Source organism: Corvus hawaiiensis, chromosome 8, assembly GCF_020740725.1.
Source record: "Corvus hawaiiensis isolate bCorHaw1 chromosome 8, bCorHaw1.pri.cur, whole genome shotgun sequence".
Taxonomy (NCBI): domain Eukaryota; kingdom Metazoa; phylum Chordata; class Aves; order Passeriformes; family Corvidae; genus Corvus; species Corvus hawaiiensis.
This window is the reverse complement of record NC_063220.1, coordinates 12374810-12392144: the sequence shown is the minus strand read 5'-3', so window position 1 is coordinate 12392144 and position 17335 is coordinate 12374810. Positions and strand designations below refer to the sequence as shown.

The window sequence follows — 17335 nt, the reverse complement described above, 5'->3', positions numbered from 1 at the left end:
GTGTGCACTATGCAAAGTGTGCTTGGGTGATTCAAGGAAAGGGTGCTAGGGAAAGCAAGGAAATTGTAGCCACAACAACATATCACATCCAGCAGCTCCATCCAAAACACTTCTGAGGGGAAGAAGGTGACCTACAAACTGCTTTGATGGACAGGCTGATGTCCATCCAGGACAAGAGCAGTGATGATGCATATTTCTATGCCTTTTCACATCTTGTGACCAGCTTTAGAAGCTGGATGGGGCAGACAGGCAGGGCAAACAAGCACGACAGTCATTTGTGTCCTGCTGGGCACTGTGCAGGCATCCAGGGTTATTTCTCATCCTCCCTGTGGATTTGCACTTGTCTGTTCTCTCCTCCTCTCCATCACACAAAGCCACAATAAAGAAACATCAGAAAGATGTCCAGATTGTAGAAACATCCTCAAAAATGTGTTGAAAGGCCAACAAGCTGCAGGTACCACACAGCTCTCTTCTGCCCTAGCCCCTGGCTCAGGTAGGAAATTAACATTTCACAGACTCCTCCTGAAATTACATGATGATATTTTGTCACAGAAAGTATCCAGGAAGACACTAACTTGCATCAAAGAGATTCAGGCCATATCCAGGCCCTGTAATTCCCGAATGAGCAGCAGTCAAGCTGTCTGATGGCACTGCAGTAGGAGACCTGGCTGCTGGTTTTGAAAGTCCACATGATCCTTGTGTCCCTCCATAGGGTTATCTATCTTTAGCACCTCAGCATTATGGCTGTAAGGAATCAGCTCTAGAGAGCTGCCATGTGCAGAACCTAGCACTAGAAGTTCGATTGAATAAATAAAAGAAAAAGATACCAAGAAAGAAGTGAAGTGAGTAGGAGGTGGGAGAAGGAATGACACATCAACTGCTTTCTATGGGGCACAAGCAACTTCAAAAATTAGGTTCCATGTATGCACCCTCCTGAGAGTAAGAAAAATATCAGAGCACAGAATGGCCCATTTTCCATCAGAAAGCAAGACACCAGCCTCAACAAATCACAGCTACTGCCAACCTCCCTTTGTCATCAAACATGGGCAGAAAAGGCATGGGAGGGCAGCAACTACACTCCCATGGCCAGTACAGAGAACTGCTCTTTGCCAGCAACCCAGATGCAAAGTTATCTTGCTTAATTAGGGCTTCCTTTGGCTCAAGTAACTGACCAAATAAATTACATTACCAGACACACACATACACACAAATAACTATTTTGCTGAGCCAGGTGCAGACAATTGTTTCTAGCCCTCCATCTGGGACTGGGGCATGTCTCTCCACGAGGTCAGATGCCAGAGAACATTGTGCTGGGCAAGAACGAAGGAAAACCCGAGAGTGGCTTAGGAACAACAGAAACAAAACTCAGAAGAAAATTTTTCCACCCTAACAGGTGCAGGGATGTGATTAAATGTGCCTCAAAACTCAGGCTTTCAGCACGGCCTGAGCGTCACACTGCAGATCCAATATGGTCAAGGAGGCTTTGAAATCCCACCCCTGCTTTGAACCCTGCAGATCAGTATCAGCCTGGAGAAGGATTTCAAGCCGGAGAAAGATGCTCATGTTTCGAAAGCAAGAGCCAGCAGGGGAAAAGGGAGGCAAAGGGGCTGTTCTCCATTACAAGGGAAACTGCAAGAGCAGCTTGGGCAGGTGATCCCCTTGCCTGGATGTGAGACTGAACAGCATGAAACACTGCAAGTACAACAGAGGCTTGAAAACAAAACCAGATTTCCCTTCCTAACTGTACTGAGACATGCAACAAGGTAAACTGCCAAGGCAAGCTTCACTTGCCTTTCTGTTAGAAGTGAGCACAGGAACAGGAGATTCAAACACCAATTCTGCTGACAGATGGGCTGACACTGTAATAGTATCTCGTCTACTTAAAAGCATCTCTCAAATGTCAAAGGTAGAAAAAGAACTCCAGACTTCATATCCTGACTCTGAATGAGTCCCTCAAGGTATTGCTTCCATATTTGATCCATGCAGAAAGAACCTAGTTCTATCATCAGATAGGAACATAGAGAAAGAAGGAAAAACTAAGATGAGGAAGAGACACTGCTGGGGTTGGGTTATGGGGTTGATTCTGAGTATAATGCTGACTTGCAGGAGTCTTGACGGTTCTGGGACATGTGCAGGTGCCCTGAGTGCCTGCAAGCAGATAAAAAAAATCAATTAAACTACTCCAAAAAGCAAGAAAAAGAGCCAATTTCTGCAAAATCAATGAATTCTAGGATGCAGAGGCCACTTTTCCATTATTTGGCACTCATGTAAAGGTGAGGGGGTTTTATGATGCCACTGGATTTACAGGCACAATCAAATTCCCTTCCCAGGGAAGCTTCTATCACACTTGGAGCCAGCAGCTATCATGGTGCCACACTGACAGCAGTGAGCATATGATGATTATGTAGGTAATGAGTACCTACACACTGGCTTATTTTCTACTGTGAGGGTGGTCAAAGACTGCAACTGGCTACCTAGAGGAGTGGTTAATGCCCTAAGCCTCTCAGTAGTTAAGAGGCATTTAGACAATGCCCTTAACTTGCTTTAATTTTTGGTCAGCCCAGAAGTGCCCAGGCAGCTGGACTACACAGTCATTTTATGTCCTTTCCAACTGGAATATTCTATTCTAATAATGAAGGCCTGTAGAATGGACATACAGCAAGAATTTCTCTATTTCAAGATTGTCATAATCTCAAAAGAAGAGAATTTTCTGTGAACTTTTACTGTCCTTGGAGCAGAACCCAATACCCAGGACTGAATTTAAAACTCCACATGAGAACAAAATGATCAGTCTGAATTCTTGACATGACCACAGTCACTGCTGCATCTGGATACCTGACAGCCACATGGTAATTTATCCTCTCAAATCCATGGGAGATGAACTCTTTCAGAACAGGGAATCCAAAGGACAAATCTCTCAAACCCAGCTCTCCTGCTTTAGTCAGGGCAGGGAAAAACTTCAGTGTTCTGTCTTGAAGCTCTTATGGTGCTTCCACCGCCTGAAGAAAATCAGACAAGAGGCCAATATACATTTTGTGCCCTTGACTAATTAATAACTGTAAGAATTACAGTTTGCACCAGTAGAAGTATGAGAGATCATTGTGAAACTTGCCACCCCAATGGAGAAAAGGAGCTCCCAGTGCTGGTGGGCTGGAGCACATGGAAGCTGTGACTGTAATCTTCCCTGCACAGAGCTCTGGCTGCTGATCTCCCAAAGACAGGACACAGCGCCTGTGCATCACAAGTGGTTCAGTCTTGAAGTCTGCCTTCCCAGTTGTCCCCATCTCCCTTCCTTCCATTGGTAAAATGCTGCTGCAACGTAACATGCTGATTTCAAAAGAGAGCTCCCAAGCTTAACTGATCATGGTGAACAAAGGCATTATTTCTTTTGACTTACCTTGCAGCTTCTCATGCCTTTTCTAGCCCTTAACACCAGACAGACATACCTCTGCTCAGAGCTGGTATGTGCTACTGAAATACAAATAAATGAGCTGGCCACTATGAAGGAAGGAAAGAGTTAGTTTTCCATTCTGAATATTGACTTATTTGAGAGCCTGATATATTTGAAATCAATTTTTTGAAATATATTTAAAGGGCTCTCTTTTATAGAGGGACTTTGTTATGACGTGGAAAATTCACAGCTCCCAACATCAAGCCATGGGCGGAGGGAGTCTGGAGTATGAATTAAAAATAATGCGGTTGTTTGCAGAAATTAGTGGCACCGATTTAAATCCACACTTCCCTCCCTCCTCAAATAATCACCCTGTGAACAGAGGTGGTTTATGGAGCCCTCTGGAAAATGTTCCTCATGGCCTCCATTCCGGACCCAAAATAAAACACATCACATCGCAGCAAATACTTCACCAGGGTGCTGCTCTCTCTTCCCCCAACCCACGCCTCCCATTTGTTGCTAATTAAATGAAACAGCAGGTGCTTAGACCACAAGCACAGCAGGGCTGGAGCGAATGCAGTGATTAAACCCCCCTGGAATGTCTTCTTGGAGAGCTGCAACTTTCCAGGGACCAGACTCTTGGAGGAAAGATGAGATTAGAGGCGAGCGCTGGGTCAGTCTTTGGCTGTGAGCTCCACGATCAGAGGGTGCTTTCGAAGGACGATGGATCACTAGGAACATCAGGTCTCTGGGGAAAGTGCTGGTGCCTCTGTTTTGCCAAGCCACCTTCCCAGCATACTTGCTACAGGGTGCACACAACACAGTGTGCTCTGCCTCTGGGCTGGAGACATCTCCTTTCTCACCCAGTTGAGACCCATCATAACAATGCAGAGCAGCCTCCCCCATACCAAGGCATGTCTGGGCACCTCAAATCTTCAGGCAAAGATTAGCAATGCAGTCCCCAAGGCAGGAAGCCATCCCAGCCTAAGCCTGGGTGAGGCCAGAGAATGGATACATCACAAGCCAGAGTGTCAGAGCTGACTAGGAGAGCTATGGGTTGTGTCTCAACACATGACACACCAGGTCATGCTAATGAGATGTTCCTGGTTGCCACCCAGAGCAAATGCCTGCAAGCCCAGAGAACAATTCTGTAAGAGGAACTCACTCTTTGGGATGTGTCCTTACACCATGACTCCTGGCACATCCATTTACCTGCTGTGTCTGTGCTGCAATCTCATCCACAGGTACTGCAGGGACACAGCATGGACTGAATCCCCCCCAATTCCTTCACATGAGAAGGAATGATCCTTGCTGCCACCAATGCCATCAGCAAGTTTCACCTCCTGAGACCAGAGATCAGGCAAAACAAAAGGCAAATGCTATTCTGTTATTGACTGGGGATACACAATGCTGTAAGACATGGACAGGCACGGAGCAAGGGGCATTTAGGGGCGGCCAGAGCGGAGCAGTCCATCAAACCAGCTCTCCCTACATCCTGCTCTGGGGCCTCCTTGTTTTGCCCCAGTGAAGTCTTTCCCCTGCTCACCATGCACTCCATCCACAGCCATGTCTCCCTCCCATCCCAGTATGCCAGTCTCACTCAAGTGACTTCCCATGGAGACAAGCTGGGATAACTGTAATCACCCAAAAGCCACCAGTGCATCCTAACTCAGGAGGACCCTAAACCAGTTACCAACTGGGATAACATGGTACAAGCTTGGAAATAAACTCCTCATCCCTTCTACAAATTCCATTTCTGACCACGAGACTCCATGGGACCAGGACATAATCCCAAGAACGAAAAGCACTATTTATATTTCTGCTGAGCACTTCACTTCTCTTTGGTCACTCTGCTGATGTTTCACTTCTTCACCAAACCCTGTCAGAAATGTCTGGGGGCTCAGGGGGAGGAGAGGGAATGTGGTCATTACGGTCTGGCTTAGCTACTGTAATACAGCTAACATTTGGCTGTGTTAAAAACACTCCAAGCCAAAGACTTCCAAGCATTTTACAAACATTAATGAATAAACTTTCTCCAGGAGAGCTGATTATAGCCCCCATTTTATGGGTGGATATTTCCAGATAACCTTCTTGCCGCACCAGAAGTTCCCCCCTCCTTCTTCCACTCCGCAGACTCCGAGCTCCTAATTACACAAAAAACATTTCCACGTTAAGGCAATGAAATATATTTTGACCTAAGAGTGGAACAGGATTCAGCATGAGGTTTCCTAATAACAACAGGCAGGAACCGACAGCCCTAGTGCTCCTGCAGCTCACAGCACACCCTTGCTCAGCTGCATAATCCAGGGCTCTCCCACACCCAGAACGAACCCGAAACTTTGTAGGGCTCCTCTCTACCTTGGAAGCACCTTTTGAAAACTTCCCCTTTACATAAGGATGACCAGGGACCACCTTCATGGAGCACACCACTTGCTCCATCTGCCTTATTCCCAGAATCCAATGGCAAATGAATCTCTACCACCTCCTGAAGCACCAAATGCTAAATCCTACCCTTATGTGCAAGCAACCGACACCCTCTAACCCTCAGCACAGTAATACAAAGAGGGTTGCACGTGGCAACAGAGGCTTTTGCAAAGCTGCACCAACAGTTACCAACACACCAAAAACTACCAGACAACCTGGACTTGTTACAAAGACACAGGTGTTCATCATGTGCCATCCCACAACACATTTTCTTCACCAGGAAAACACATAGCAGTTTTGTTCAAGCAGCAGCATGTCACTGTAGTGACCAGGAAAAGCCTGGACTTGGATTTCAAAGATCCCCAGACAACAGACAGGCCACAACATCCCAATTCACTGCGCTGTCAAAAGCCAGAGATTAGCCAGATAAAAAGAAATGTCTGTGAAATAATTTTTTGGTCCAGGTGGATAAGGTGTATTCCCTTCTAAGACAAAACTTCAATCATTAAACTCATCCTAGCCCTTCGAAAGAATTTTTTCCCTACTATCATTTTACTTAGTCCTTTTCTAGTTTGCTTTCTAATTTCTTCCCACTTGGCATTTTCCCCTCTTTTTCACAGTGTTTTCATGGTTTGTCCTTCACCTCTCTCAAAACATCTGGCTGAAGGGAGCAGCTCAGCAAGTCTCACTGGTTTTCTTAACACACCCTTTAAAAAACAAATGCATCAAGACCCAGCCACATGGCTCTGATGTAACCTCTGTTTGCAAAAACACCACTAAATCGATTAGGATCTGCCCTTGACTGACCTGGTGAATCAGAGGCGCCCCTGGATCAACACTGATGCCTCAAGAATGGCTTTACTAGAGAGCTCTGCTTGTACTGTAGTATTATAGAAATTATCTTAAACACACTGGGATGCTTTTCTGAGTCTCTGCTTAGTCCTTTGTGAGCTCGTTCACAGCTCCTGCCATCAAGAACTTGTCAGCAACTTGTTGAAGTGGGAACCTCCTCATTGGACTGCAACTCCCTGCTCTGCTGCCTTTGCACCCTCACAGGGTCCCAGATGGGATAGCTTAAAAAAACTTCAGCTATGGGCACTTGTGTAGGTAAATGGCCAGTGGCAGTTGTGGACTCAGGAGGCTGCCAGGGCAATGCCGAAGGATCTGATGTGCTATGAGAGTTCAAGCCCTCCCTTTCCTGCACAGATCCGACAGGCCAGAACTCTCCTTTTAAATGGAAAAGCAAAAGATGCAGAGCAAAGCCCTCAGCCTGGCTGAATGCTGTTCAAACAGGGCACCCAGGAAGGAGTGTGCACAAAGCTGAGCTTCCTCCAGAGCATCACTATTCCTGCTTTTTGCGTGACTTCACCATGTGTCTGCTCAGTTCTGTGGGTTTTACTGCCCTGACCACTCCACTTCAATGCTTCCCCTGAAGGGAGAGAAGTGGAAATTGCAAAAGACAGTTTTGCAGTGGGAACAAACTTGCATTTGCACGAGACATGAAACTGTTCTGGTTGCAGAAAAGAAGAACCATGCTGTGACTGGAGGCAAGCAGGAAGGGAATAGGGGCAAACAAATTCCCTACTTCACACTCCATACATTGATGATGAAAAGATCGGTCATTCAGATGCTATGGGGAAGAAGCAAATAGCACCCAGTGCTCATAAATCAGGCTGGGGTGAGCCTGATCAGGACCCTTTCCTATGGCAGGCAGGACAGTCCACAGTGGAAGAGACGCCAGTTGATGCTCTTCTGTGTCCTGTAAGCAAACCATGGTGTGACAGGACCAAGACCTACTGCTCCTTCCAGACAGGGCCTTCCCACATCTGAGCCTGTCAGAGCAGAAAGCCGGGAGGGGTGAGGTGACATGGAAAAGAGCCCTGACAGAACCCTGCATAAACTTTCCATTATGGCTGGGCAATTTTCTATTTGCACTTAAATGCAATAATGTAAATAAACTCCCCGTAACCCTTCCAGGGCTATTTAGGACATTTGCAAAAACAACCAGCTCCTCTCATCACGAGCCAAGGGATGCGAACACAACAGGCACTTCTCATCTTGGTCTCCGCACACTTAATGAAAGTGAAGGACTGTGTTCCCTGCACAAAAGTGGAATTGTGTTTCAGGGCTGGGGGTGTGAACTCCATGCAATTTTCCGGCAGTATAAATAATTGAAAGCTGGGTATGATTAGGGGAGAGCGACAACGTAGTGGAGGGGGTGGAATTGTCATGCCTGAACTTTTGGGGCTTGGGTGCTTCGGGGAAAAAAAGGCCATGGAAAAATCCTGCCAAGGAATTTAATTTTCACACAGATATTCCAGAAAAAAAAAAAAAAAAAAAAGGCTGATCTTAATATCTGGTAAGAGGAAATATGCTAATAAAGTGGCACTTGGAGAATTTGCTGCCTGTGTGAGGCCAGCAGCTCCAGAGCTGTAGCTTTGGCTGGGGCCAGTCCCACAGCCAAACCGCACTCCCATGTTTTATTGTTCCAGCAAACAAAACCTGGAACAAGGGTAACAAACAAGTGGGCTGCTCCCAAGGCTGAGCTTTAATTCCTGCTGTGGAGATCTATGATGAGAGCTCCCAACACCAAAATACTAGAGATGGAGGAGGGGTAAAATGGGAGGTATACATTGAGCCTTACACACTCCAATGAAGAAAGGCTTTCAGCCCAGTTTTTACTATGATTCTGCATAAACCCTTGTATGAGATACTGTCCAGGCACAAAACCAGCAGGTCTGGGCCCCATACTAGATTCAGAATTTTTGGCAATTTCAGGAATGTTTTTAGATTTCCATTAGCACCACAACCTTGCAGGGACTCATGCTCCTGATACATTGGATTTTTAACATGTAAAGCAACCAACACCTATGAAAATAAGTCTGAGTACTCCAGATCTGATGTAAGTCACTTCAGTTCATTAGGAAGAACTTGTTGCTCTTCCTCTCTGTGGCTGTATCCAGGAAAGGCCTTCCTATAATACAGGGTCTCCAACATCCTCACAGCCTCCAAGCCAGCAAGCAATAAGGGGGGGATGTAGGTACTGCTGGTAAGAACAACTTACACAAACCAAAACTCCAGAAAGCAAGGGAATAATCCCAGACCATAACACTTTTGACCGATTTCACTGTGTTCTGCGCCTGCTAGAGGCAGACCATATACAGCTAAAAGGACACAGCTAAGAAGTCAACAACCTCTTTGTGATGCTCCCAATATTTCTCAAAAAAAACCCAAACCAACAAAACTCATTTGCCTAATTACACATAGAGCCCAGACCACCAAGAGACTGGCATGGGTATCATCTCTGTTCTTGCCTTGCTGCTGTCACACCCTGAGGAGTTGGCTAAGCCACCACCTCACTTTCTAAGGTCACCCATGTCCTGGCCAGAGAGGTGGATTGGTGCTGAGCAGCAAATATTGCCCTGTAGCCACCCTGCAGGAGATTCCCATGCTGCAGCATAAGGGCAATATTCAAGTGTCAGCTTTATGCTCCAACAGAACCCAAGTGAAACAGTACAAAGGGGAGGGTTCCCATAGGCTGGGTCACCTTCTCAACCACGGCTTCTTTGCCATGGTCATATTCAATGCACCTCTGTTGTAGCTGCACAGGCACTTTGCCATTTCCTCATCGTGTCCCTCATCTTTGTCTGACGTGTAAAGTCTCTTTTAAAAACAAATACTGGAAGCTGAACAGATTGTTTTGCCAAGCAAACATTTAAATAATGATGGAAATAAGAATTATAAACAATTCCATTTATTCACTGAACACAAAGATACTGCCCCAAGCCAGCTGGTATCCTAAGGCACTAGGGGCTAGAAGGACAAATGGTATTTAGATACCTTTTAAATCAGTGGAGACAACCATTCTCAGCTCAATACCATGTCAGCTACTAATTTTCTCCCAGGGGCATCTCATTTCCCCTGGGAAGGCCTGTTACAAGCTTGCTGCTGTTTTTCTGAGAGCAGGCATTTAGGGGTCTCTCCTACTAAAAGCCAAGTCTTGCAAGTATGGCTGCACCAGGAGCTCCAGCACAGCTGCCGAAACACAGGAGGCACAGTCAACCCTCACAGACAGCGGTGCAGGGCTCCTCCTAGAAATACGTTTCTCTGCATCCCCTGTAAACCTTGCACTGCCAGCCTCTCCACTCACTGTCTGGGATAACAGCAGCAAACAACTGGCCCGTGTTTACGCAGAAGAAAGGATGTGCCATTTCTCCCCAAGGAGCCAGCACTGACCTTTGGGAACAGACGTGTTGACAGACCCATGTTCAGATTTCCTCTGAATTTTCCCAGTCTTGTTTCAGTTTCAATAATGCTCTTAAAGAAGCTGTTTATAAATGAAACCCTACAGCTCTTGCAGTAACTCCATCCCCCCAGTTCCAAGATTATCAGGGATGTCCCTGAAGCCAAGTACTGGGTCTGAACCTCATGGGTCAGATATGGAGCCAGGCCCCTGGTCTGGAGGAGCATTTCAGAGCAGCTTTCAACATTTACAGCAGGGCCAGGATGCTGAAGCCTAGCATCCTGCACCGAGGGAATGGGAACGGAAAACTTGATCCTTGCAACCCAGCCCATCCCGGCCAAGGCCAGCACAGCCCAGAGCAGAGGGAGGCACATGCAGAGCCCAGCAGCAGAACCCAGTTTCACTGTGCACTTGCACCATAGCCTGATGTACTGATCTCTGCCATGCTGTTCCTCCCCTGCCTGACTCAACCCCACCTTCTCTTCCAGCTTTCCTGCCCGTCTCCTTACCCACCCTCAGATGTGCACACGCAGCCCAACAGAAACACTCCCTGAGCTCGTCAGAGGCTGGGAATCCTTTCAACACAAACCTCCCACGCCGTGAGAGGGGCAAGCTGCATCTCGCGCCGAGCCACAGCAGCAGCCCTCCTTCCCTCCCTTCCCACAGTGCCAGCCAGGGGCTCTGCAGAGGGTGGCACCTACAGAAGAGAGGGTCGCCCATTGCAGAGTGACCCTGCTGCTCTGCATGGCTGGGAAGACCAGTGGGTGACTCTGCTCATCCTGCTAAAGAGGCCTGGTGGGTTGAGGGTTAGGAGTCAACATTTGCAAACACAGGAGAACGCTTGCCCCGTTGCATTCTTACCTATGCTCTTCATCACTGATAAACTTAGTGCATGCTTGGACTTGTCCATTCACCACTCCTGCAGAGCTAAATGCATGGAGAACATGAAATACCAGAGGCCCTACAAAAATGCTCAGTAATGAGTTAGACTGCACTGGACCACCAGAATTAGGGCTGTGGGTCTTCACTTGGGCAATTAACCCAAACTAACTACTGGAGTGAATATACACAATTCCATCAGAATCACAGAATTCCCTCTTTGCTCTGCCCCAGAAAGCCTGCATGCCAAAGCCACCAGGTCCCGTTTCAAATCATAGTGACCCAGTGAAATCCAGGGTACTCAGGCACATGGCGCAGTTACAACCAAACTGGGAATGAGAGTGGACATTACACTATTTGATATAGCTTGGGGAATGGAGAAAGGGATGTTGTTATAGTATAGTGTAGCAGGAGAATGACTGATAACAGCAACATTCATGTGAACTCCAGTCTGAGTAAGAAAAGCAGAGATACGGACTGCAATGACTAGTTTTTATACTACCATTTTTGTTTAATGTCATCTTCAATGTTCAGTTACTCCATTATAGCACTATAAACAATCAGGATGACCCTAGCAATAACAAATGAAGCTCTTGATGTTTTATCATCAGGATGAAAACTCCTTACATGACTTTCCTCTTCCTAATAAAATTCTTGATAGTCTTTACCTTTTAATGTTCTAATTGGCTGCTAGTGAGTTCCTCTTTCTGTGCCACTTTGAAGAAAACCTCCTTAGATCAGCAAACTATGTTGGGCAGATAATATTTTGCTGATACACAAAGCTAGTGCTTGAACAGAGCCTTGTTTATTTGCCTTTTCAAAACTGTGACATTTCAGACATCTCCTTGCAGCCAAACTGCCTGTGTCATTGTGTGGAGAGACTGAGATCTGCCTACCTAACATTCCTGCCACGGCTCCAGCGGGGATGTCGTTCGCCTCTCGCGCAGCCAAACACCCACCGTGGGATGGTGGCATGCTGCTAAATCCAGCTGCTGTGTTTTGCCTTGGAGAAAGCTGCATTTCACCTGTTGTGAGGAAGGATCCTCCCCCAGCTCCACACACAGAGACCCAGCCATCGTCATGGAACAGAGGGGTTGGTCCCTCTGCTGAGGTGTTGGTCCTGTTCATGCTCTGACTGCAGGCACTGAGTCAGACATGGACACTTGGCATGGAGTCAGACCAGGACACTTGGAGTCACTGGATAAAATGCAGCAGATGACCACTGGTGATTGAAGCTGAGAGACCAGGCGTCCATCCTTGGTCCCATTTTCCCTGCTCACTTTGCTGGGGAGGGGATTTCTTAGCAGTGGGACCAGCACCCAACTGGGGTCATAATAGCTGTAAAAAGCCCAAGGTGGTACTGAGCAACTGCAAGGATTATATGGGGAGAGGAGAAAGATCCATCCTTCATTCTTGCCAGCTGCAAACTTTGTGGTTGCTTTCCAGCCCAGCATGGCCACTGGGAGGGTGAGAGCTGGATGCATCCCCACACTTCTTCACCTTATGCTTTGGGCAATTCTGGACACACTCAACTACAAATCCCCATCCTGCTAACAACGCCCAAAAGCATTTTCCAGTAAGAAAAACACAGGCCTTACATCTGTAGATGTCTTTTACTGCACAGTGGAAATGCCAGGAGTTATCCCTGCTATCCTAATAAAACAGTGTCCTTTCTCTGCTCCTTTGGAGACAACAGGAGCATTATTGAACTATCACCTCAGGACAGAGTCTGCAACCACCAGCAGCAAATCCATCAGTTATGACAGGAGACCTCAAACAGCATCCAGGGAACGTGCCCCAATGAGCCACCAGCCTGTCACAAGGGTCAGCACTACCCACAGGTGATGTTCACATGACTCTCCCCATGCTCCTCTGTTCTGCACTACAGGCAAGTGCAAGAAAACAACATTCAAAATACTACATTAGGAGATAGCTTTGACCCCACATGGTGCTCAGGTGCAAATGTCTCTCCAGGGTGAAAGACAATAGATAATTGGATTTGACAAGCAATTTATAGTAATGCTTTCATCTATGCAGAGTTAATTCAATCTTTTCAATCCTATTTACTGAAACATTGGCACCCACATGTATTCTGCTGCCATCATTTGACCTATGCTCAGGAGCAGATGTGACTTGGTTGCACAATTAAATGATGCAGCAATGCCCTGATTTAATTTTAAACCTGTGTTTACAGATATCCAGCCCTCAGTGAAGCAGCACAGGGCTGACACTTGGCTTGCTGCTTTGGATTCTGTTTGCTGTACTTCTCACATCTTTGAGGGGCAAACAAATCCTATGGTATGACCAGCCTTACTGCCCTATTCCTCAACTTAAAAACAACCTGATTCCCAATTCGAGCATATCCACTGCTGAAATAGCACAGCCAAACTCTCCTGGGATTCGAATCCTTGGGACAGAGGAGCCTCTTACCACCTGCAGTGCCTAACAGAATTTGCAAAGAAGTATTTTAAAAAATGCAGTTTCTACTAATGCTGCAGCTCTCAAAACCACTGAGCCACTTCCCACAGAGACAGCTGTTTGGGGAAGGGTGGGCTCTTTTTTAAAGAAACATGAAAATGGAGTAGTGAAATTAATTATCTGTATTCCTCCCTCCTTGCTCCTGGGCAGCCCCCTGGGTTTTCCCATGGGTCGTATCCAGTCTCACTATCAACGCCAGGCACTGCAGCCCTGATTAAGTCATTACAAGTCAGCCCTTGTTCCTCCACTTCCAGTCAAGAGCAAATGAGACACGTGCAGGCTTTGGAAGCCCTGAAGTGCAGCTCTGTCGTTGACACAGCAGGGCGAGTGGAGTTGGCAGAGACCTGTGGACTCCAGCTGTTATAGACATGAGTGGTGCCCGTGAGCTGGCTGAGCGTTACTCCCTAAGCATTTGCTTGGTTTTCTCCTGGAATGTCCACATGGGCATAAGCAGGGACATTAACAAAGTAGATTGACTATGCTAAGACCACCTTACCATGCATGGTATCAGATTGCAAACCCCACATTCAACCAGTGCTAAGTTAGAATTTCAAGCTTCCAGCAAAAATCTGGAAAGTGCAAGTCATCCCAAGATCTGGAGCAAATTCCTCTTCGAGCAAGAATCTCTGCACATCAAGCCATAGGTTTCCCAAAATGCAAGGGTTACCCAAAGTGCCACTAAGCATTCATTTGCTTTTCCAACTCTCTTTGCAAGCCTCATTAAAGCTGGAAATACAAATTTCAATTCAAGACCCAAAGCAGTTTTCTTTGCCTCACCTAACAGATGCTCAGGCATAATCAAAAACCCAGAAAGAGTAATAGGAAGGAAAAAAAAAAAATCACCTATCACCTCTGGGAATCTAAAAGCACATTACGGCAGCCTGAGCACACAGGGCCTTGTCCCCATATCACAGCTGGGAAACAGATGGACACAGTGACATAGTACAGGAACGTGGCAGGACCGTAGAAATCTCAAATGAAGACCTCAGTTTCTGTAACCCTTCATCTCATGCTGCAAGAGCTAAAGAGGCTGTTGGAGAGGGCTGACACTGCCCGTGCAGTGTTGGCCCTGAAAGAGATCTCTGGGAGAAAAAAGGGTTAAAGAAGGGAATTTTGTTACTTTCTTGTCGTATTTTCTCGTGGGGGGAGAAGCGTCATGCAAGCGGGAGTTTTGCACTGGCTAGGCCCCTTTGCACTTATCAATGGGACCTTTCAGGACTCACTCCCTGATTGAGACATCATTTCCTGTCCAACACACTAACCCCATTGATAACTCCACACTTGATGGGAACTTTTCAAACCTACCAGGAAAGGCCGGGAGACCCAGAACAACATATACATGAAAACAGAACTGTGGCGAAAAGAAAAAGAAGAGAGAAAAAGAAAGAAACAGTTTTGGCCACAATTCGCATGCTGACAACAAATGTTTGTGACTAGGGAGCTGTGCATCTTTAGCAGGTACAGCAGACACAGAGAAGATGCTGACATACTCTTACAGTAGTGGGACTGGCAGGCCTGGCACTTCAGCCCAGTAAGAAGTAGAGATGAGCACAAGGGGAAGCTTAAGAACATCCCTCTCTGGTGTTCCGGCCACACAGCAAACAGACATTAGGACTGGCTGTAGAAATGGTCACGTTTCACCTGAAAGGCCAGGGGCCACAATAACTGATACAGCTTACAAAACAGCCTAGAGACTTCAGGTTTCCAAGTACCAGAATTGAAACATAAAGGGGAGGAAAGATGAAACCAGAGCTCTTTAAGATACTTCAAACAAGAACCTGTTTTTTCGTAATTTAACATGCGAAAAGGCTCAGTGTTACTTTTCAGGACACAGCGCAGTCAGCTACATCCTCAACACTGACTGGGAGGACTCACTTGATATTGTAACCTCAGCCCAGCTCCAAACACAAGCTCCAGCCCAAAAATCAACATTTTCCCCAAAGTTCAAGAGTCTCAAACCACAGCTTTTATTTTTACCCCAGCCAATTACAGTTTTGCTGCCTACGAAGCTACAATGATACAAAAGTATCAGTGAATCTGGATTATTGCCAAACAGGACACCAGCCCCAAAGCCCCCCCTACCCATGCAGGTGCCTGGGAGCACTACCAGAAATGAAGCAGCTGATTTCCTGGTTTCAGACTTTGGTCAGCAGCTATCCAGCAAGAAAGCTTTTGATGATATCTAAATATACAGGCACAGAATAGAGCAAAGGAGCTCTACAAAACAGCAGGAGCCAGGACACTGGCTGGCTAGGTAGATGGTTAGGAGGAGACCCTGGAAGGTTTCCACTGCAATCTCCATTACTGAACTGCTGTGGAAGTGTGCAAGAGCTCTGTTGTTCTCAGTTACTCGGGTAAGTAGTTTCTGGAGGCCCAAAATGTAGCGCTCTCTCTGTTTTAAGTGCATCTGAAGTATGTAAAATTAGATCCCCTCTTCAATAGGAGCCATTCATGAAAATGTCAGCTTTAAATGTCTTTACAGTGCACGTTACTCACTGTGAGCATACCACCCACTTATCTTATACCCTACAAGGGCAGAGTCTGAAAGTTTCAAGATCCTGACATGTAACAGACCAAACAAGCACAAAGCTTTATTTAAAGGCACTATTAACCCAGCTGGAAACATGACTAGAAGCATGAGTAGAAATAATATTTTATGTTAGACAGGACAGGCTTACCTGCAGGTCAAAGAACTTGCTGTATCTCCGGTAGATGATCTGGGAAGTCAAGTCAGACCATGTTACATTGATGATATAGACCTGTTCAGGGAAAAGAAAACACAAATCAGCCTGGGCCACGAAGCACAGGATACATCCAAAGGCTGAACACTCAACCTAGGTTAATTTCAGATCTCACTGGCTGTTCCTGCACACAGTGAGGAACATAGCCCTGGGTGCAGGACTAGCCTAAATCAAAGTCTGTTGCAGCCTTCAGCAGAAGTCTCAGGAGAGTACTCAGTGCTCTCCCACATTTCCCCATCAGCAGCTCCCACCGACTTTGCTCTGCCTGCGATAAAAGCTCTAACTGAGTGACGCCACATTTTCTGGTCTGTGGTAGCACACCCTGCTTTCTATCCTCTTTGGATGGTCCCAGGGCTGGCTGCAGGCATGGCCAGGAGAGCTATTCCACCCCTAAAGCAACAGCTCATTGTGGGGTGCTGATCTCCAACCCCACGCTCCAGGGTGTCTTTGTATATGGAGATGTGGCTGTCACCCTTCCCAAGCAAGGAGTGGCTCTGGTTCAACAGGAAATTCAAAGGAAACGCAGTTCCACAGGTGTTGTGGAATCACAGCCATGCAATACAGTTGCTTACTCACACCCGTACATGTGTGACAGAAATCAAACCCTGTCACAGCACACAGCTCTTGCTGAGTCACATCGGACCACTCGGCACCTTTGGCACCCACTGGAAGGTGATGTAAATCCAGACAGTGAGAGCAACACTGCTTCCTTACATTGATGGAAACAGCAACAGAAGCCCAGAATAAGCCCAGGATTTCCCTGGTCCAACCCTAGTCCATACCCAAAACAATCATCTTACAGAAACACCGTTTTGCCAGAAGATGTGATAAAAAATGATTCGCACGCACATGCACACGAACTTGTACATATACATTTTTATATATATACACACATATACACAAAACACAAAAATGTTTCCTTTTGACCCTGCTACCTCCAAAACACTTTTTTTCTAAAGTTAAAAATGCGCTAGGTTCTTCTCTCTGATACATTTGCCCTCATGCCAGTGCTGGTCCTGCTACCTTGATGACAGATACGCAACAAGACTTCAGCAAACACAGGATGGAGCTATCAAGGGTTACCATGTAACATCAATATAATGGAAATCACAGCTAGGACAGCTCCTGGGCCTTTAAAGCCATTTCCAGGTTTCACATATGGAGTGAGATAACAATCTG

The 17335-nt window shown here is 46.5% G+C and overlaps 1 protein-coding gene across 4 annotated transcripts in view; it reads right to left on the bottom strand.

Annotated features, from left to right (window-relative positions):
* Positions 1-17335, bottom strand: part of SH3PXD2A (SH3 and PX domains 2A) — a 254045-nt gene that overhangs the window by 194735 nt on the left and 41975 nt on the right. For all 4 annotated transcript variants that reach the window (XM_048310590.1, XM_048310591.1, XM_048310593.1 and 1 more), the window contains exon 2: positions 16094-16174. In XM_048310590.1, coding sequence (XP_048166547.1) covers positions 16094-16174 — 81 coding nt within the window. The remainder of the gene's footprint in view (positions 1-16093; positions 16175-17335) is intronic.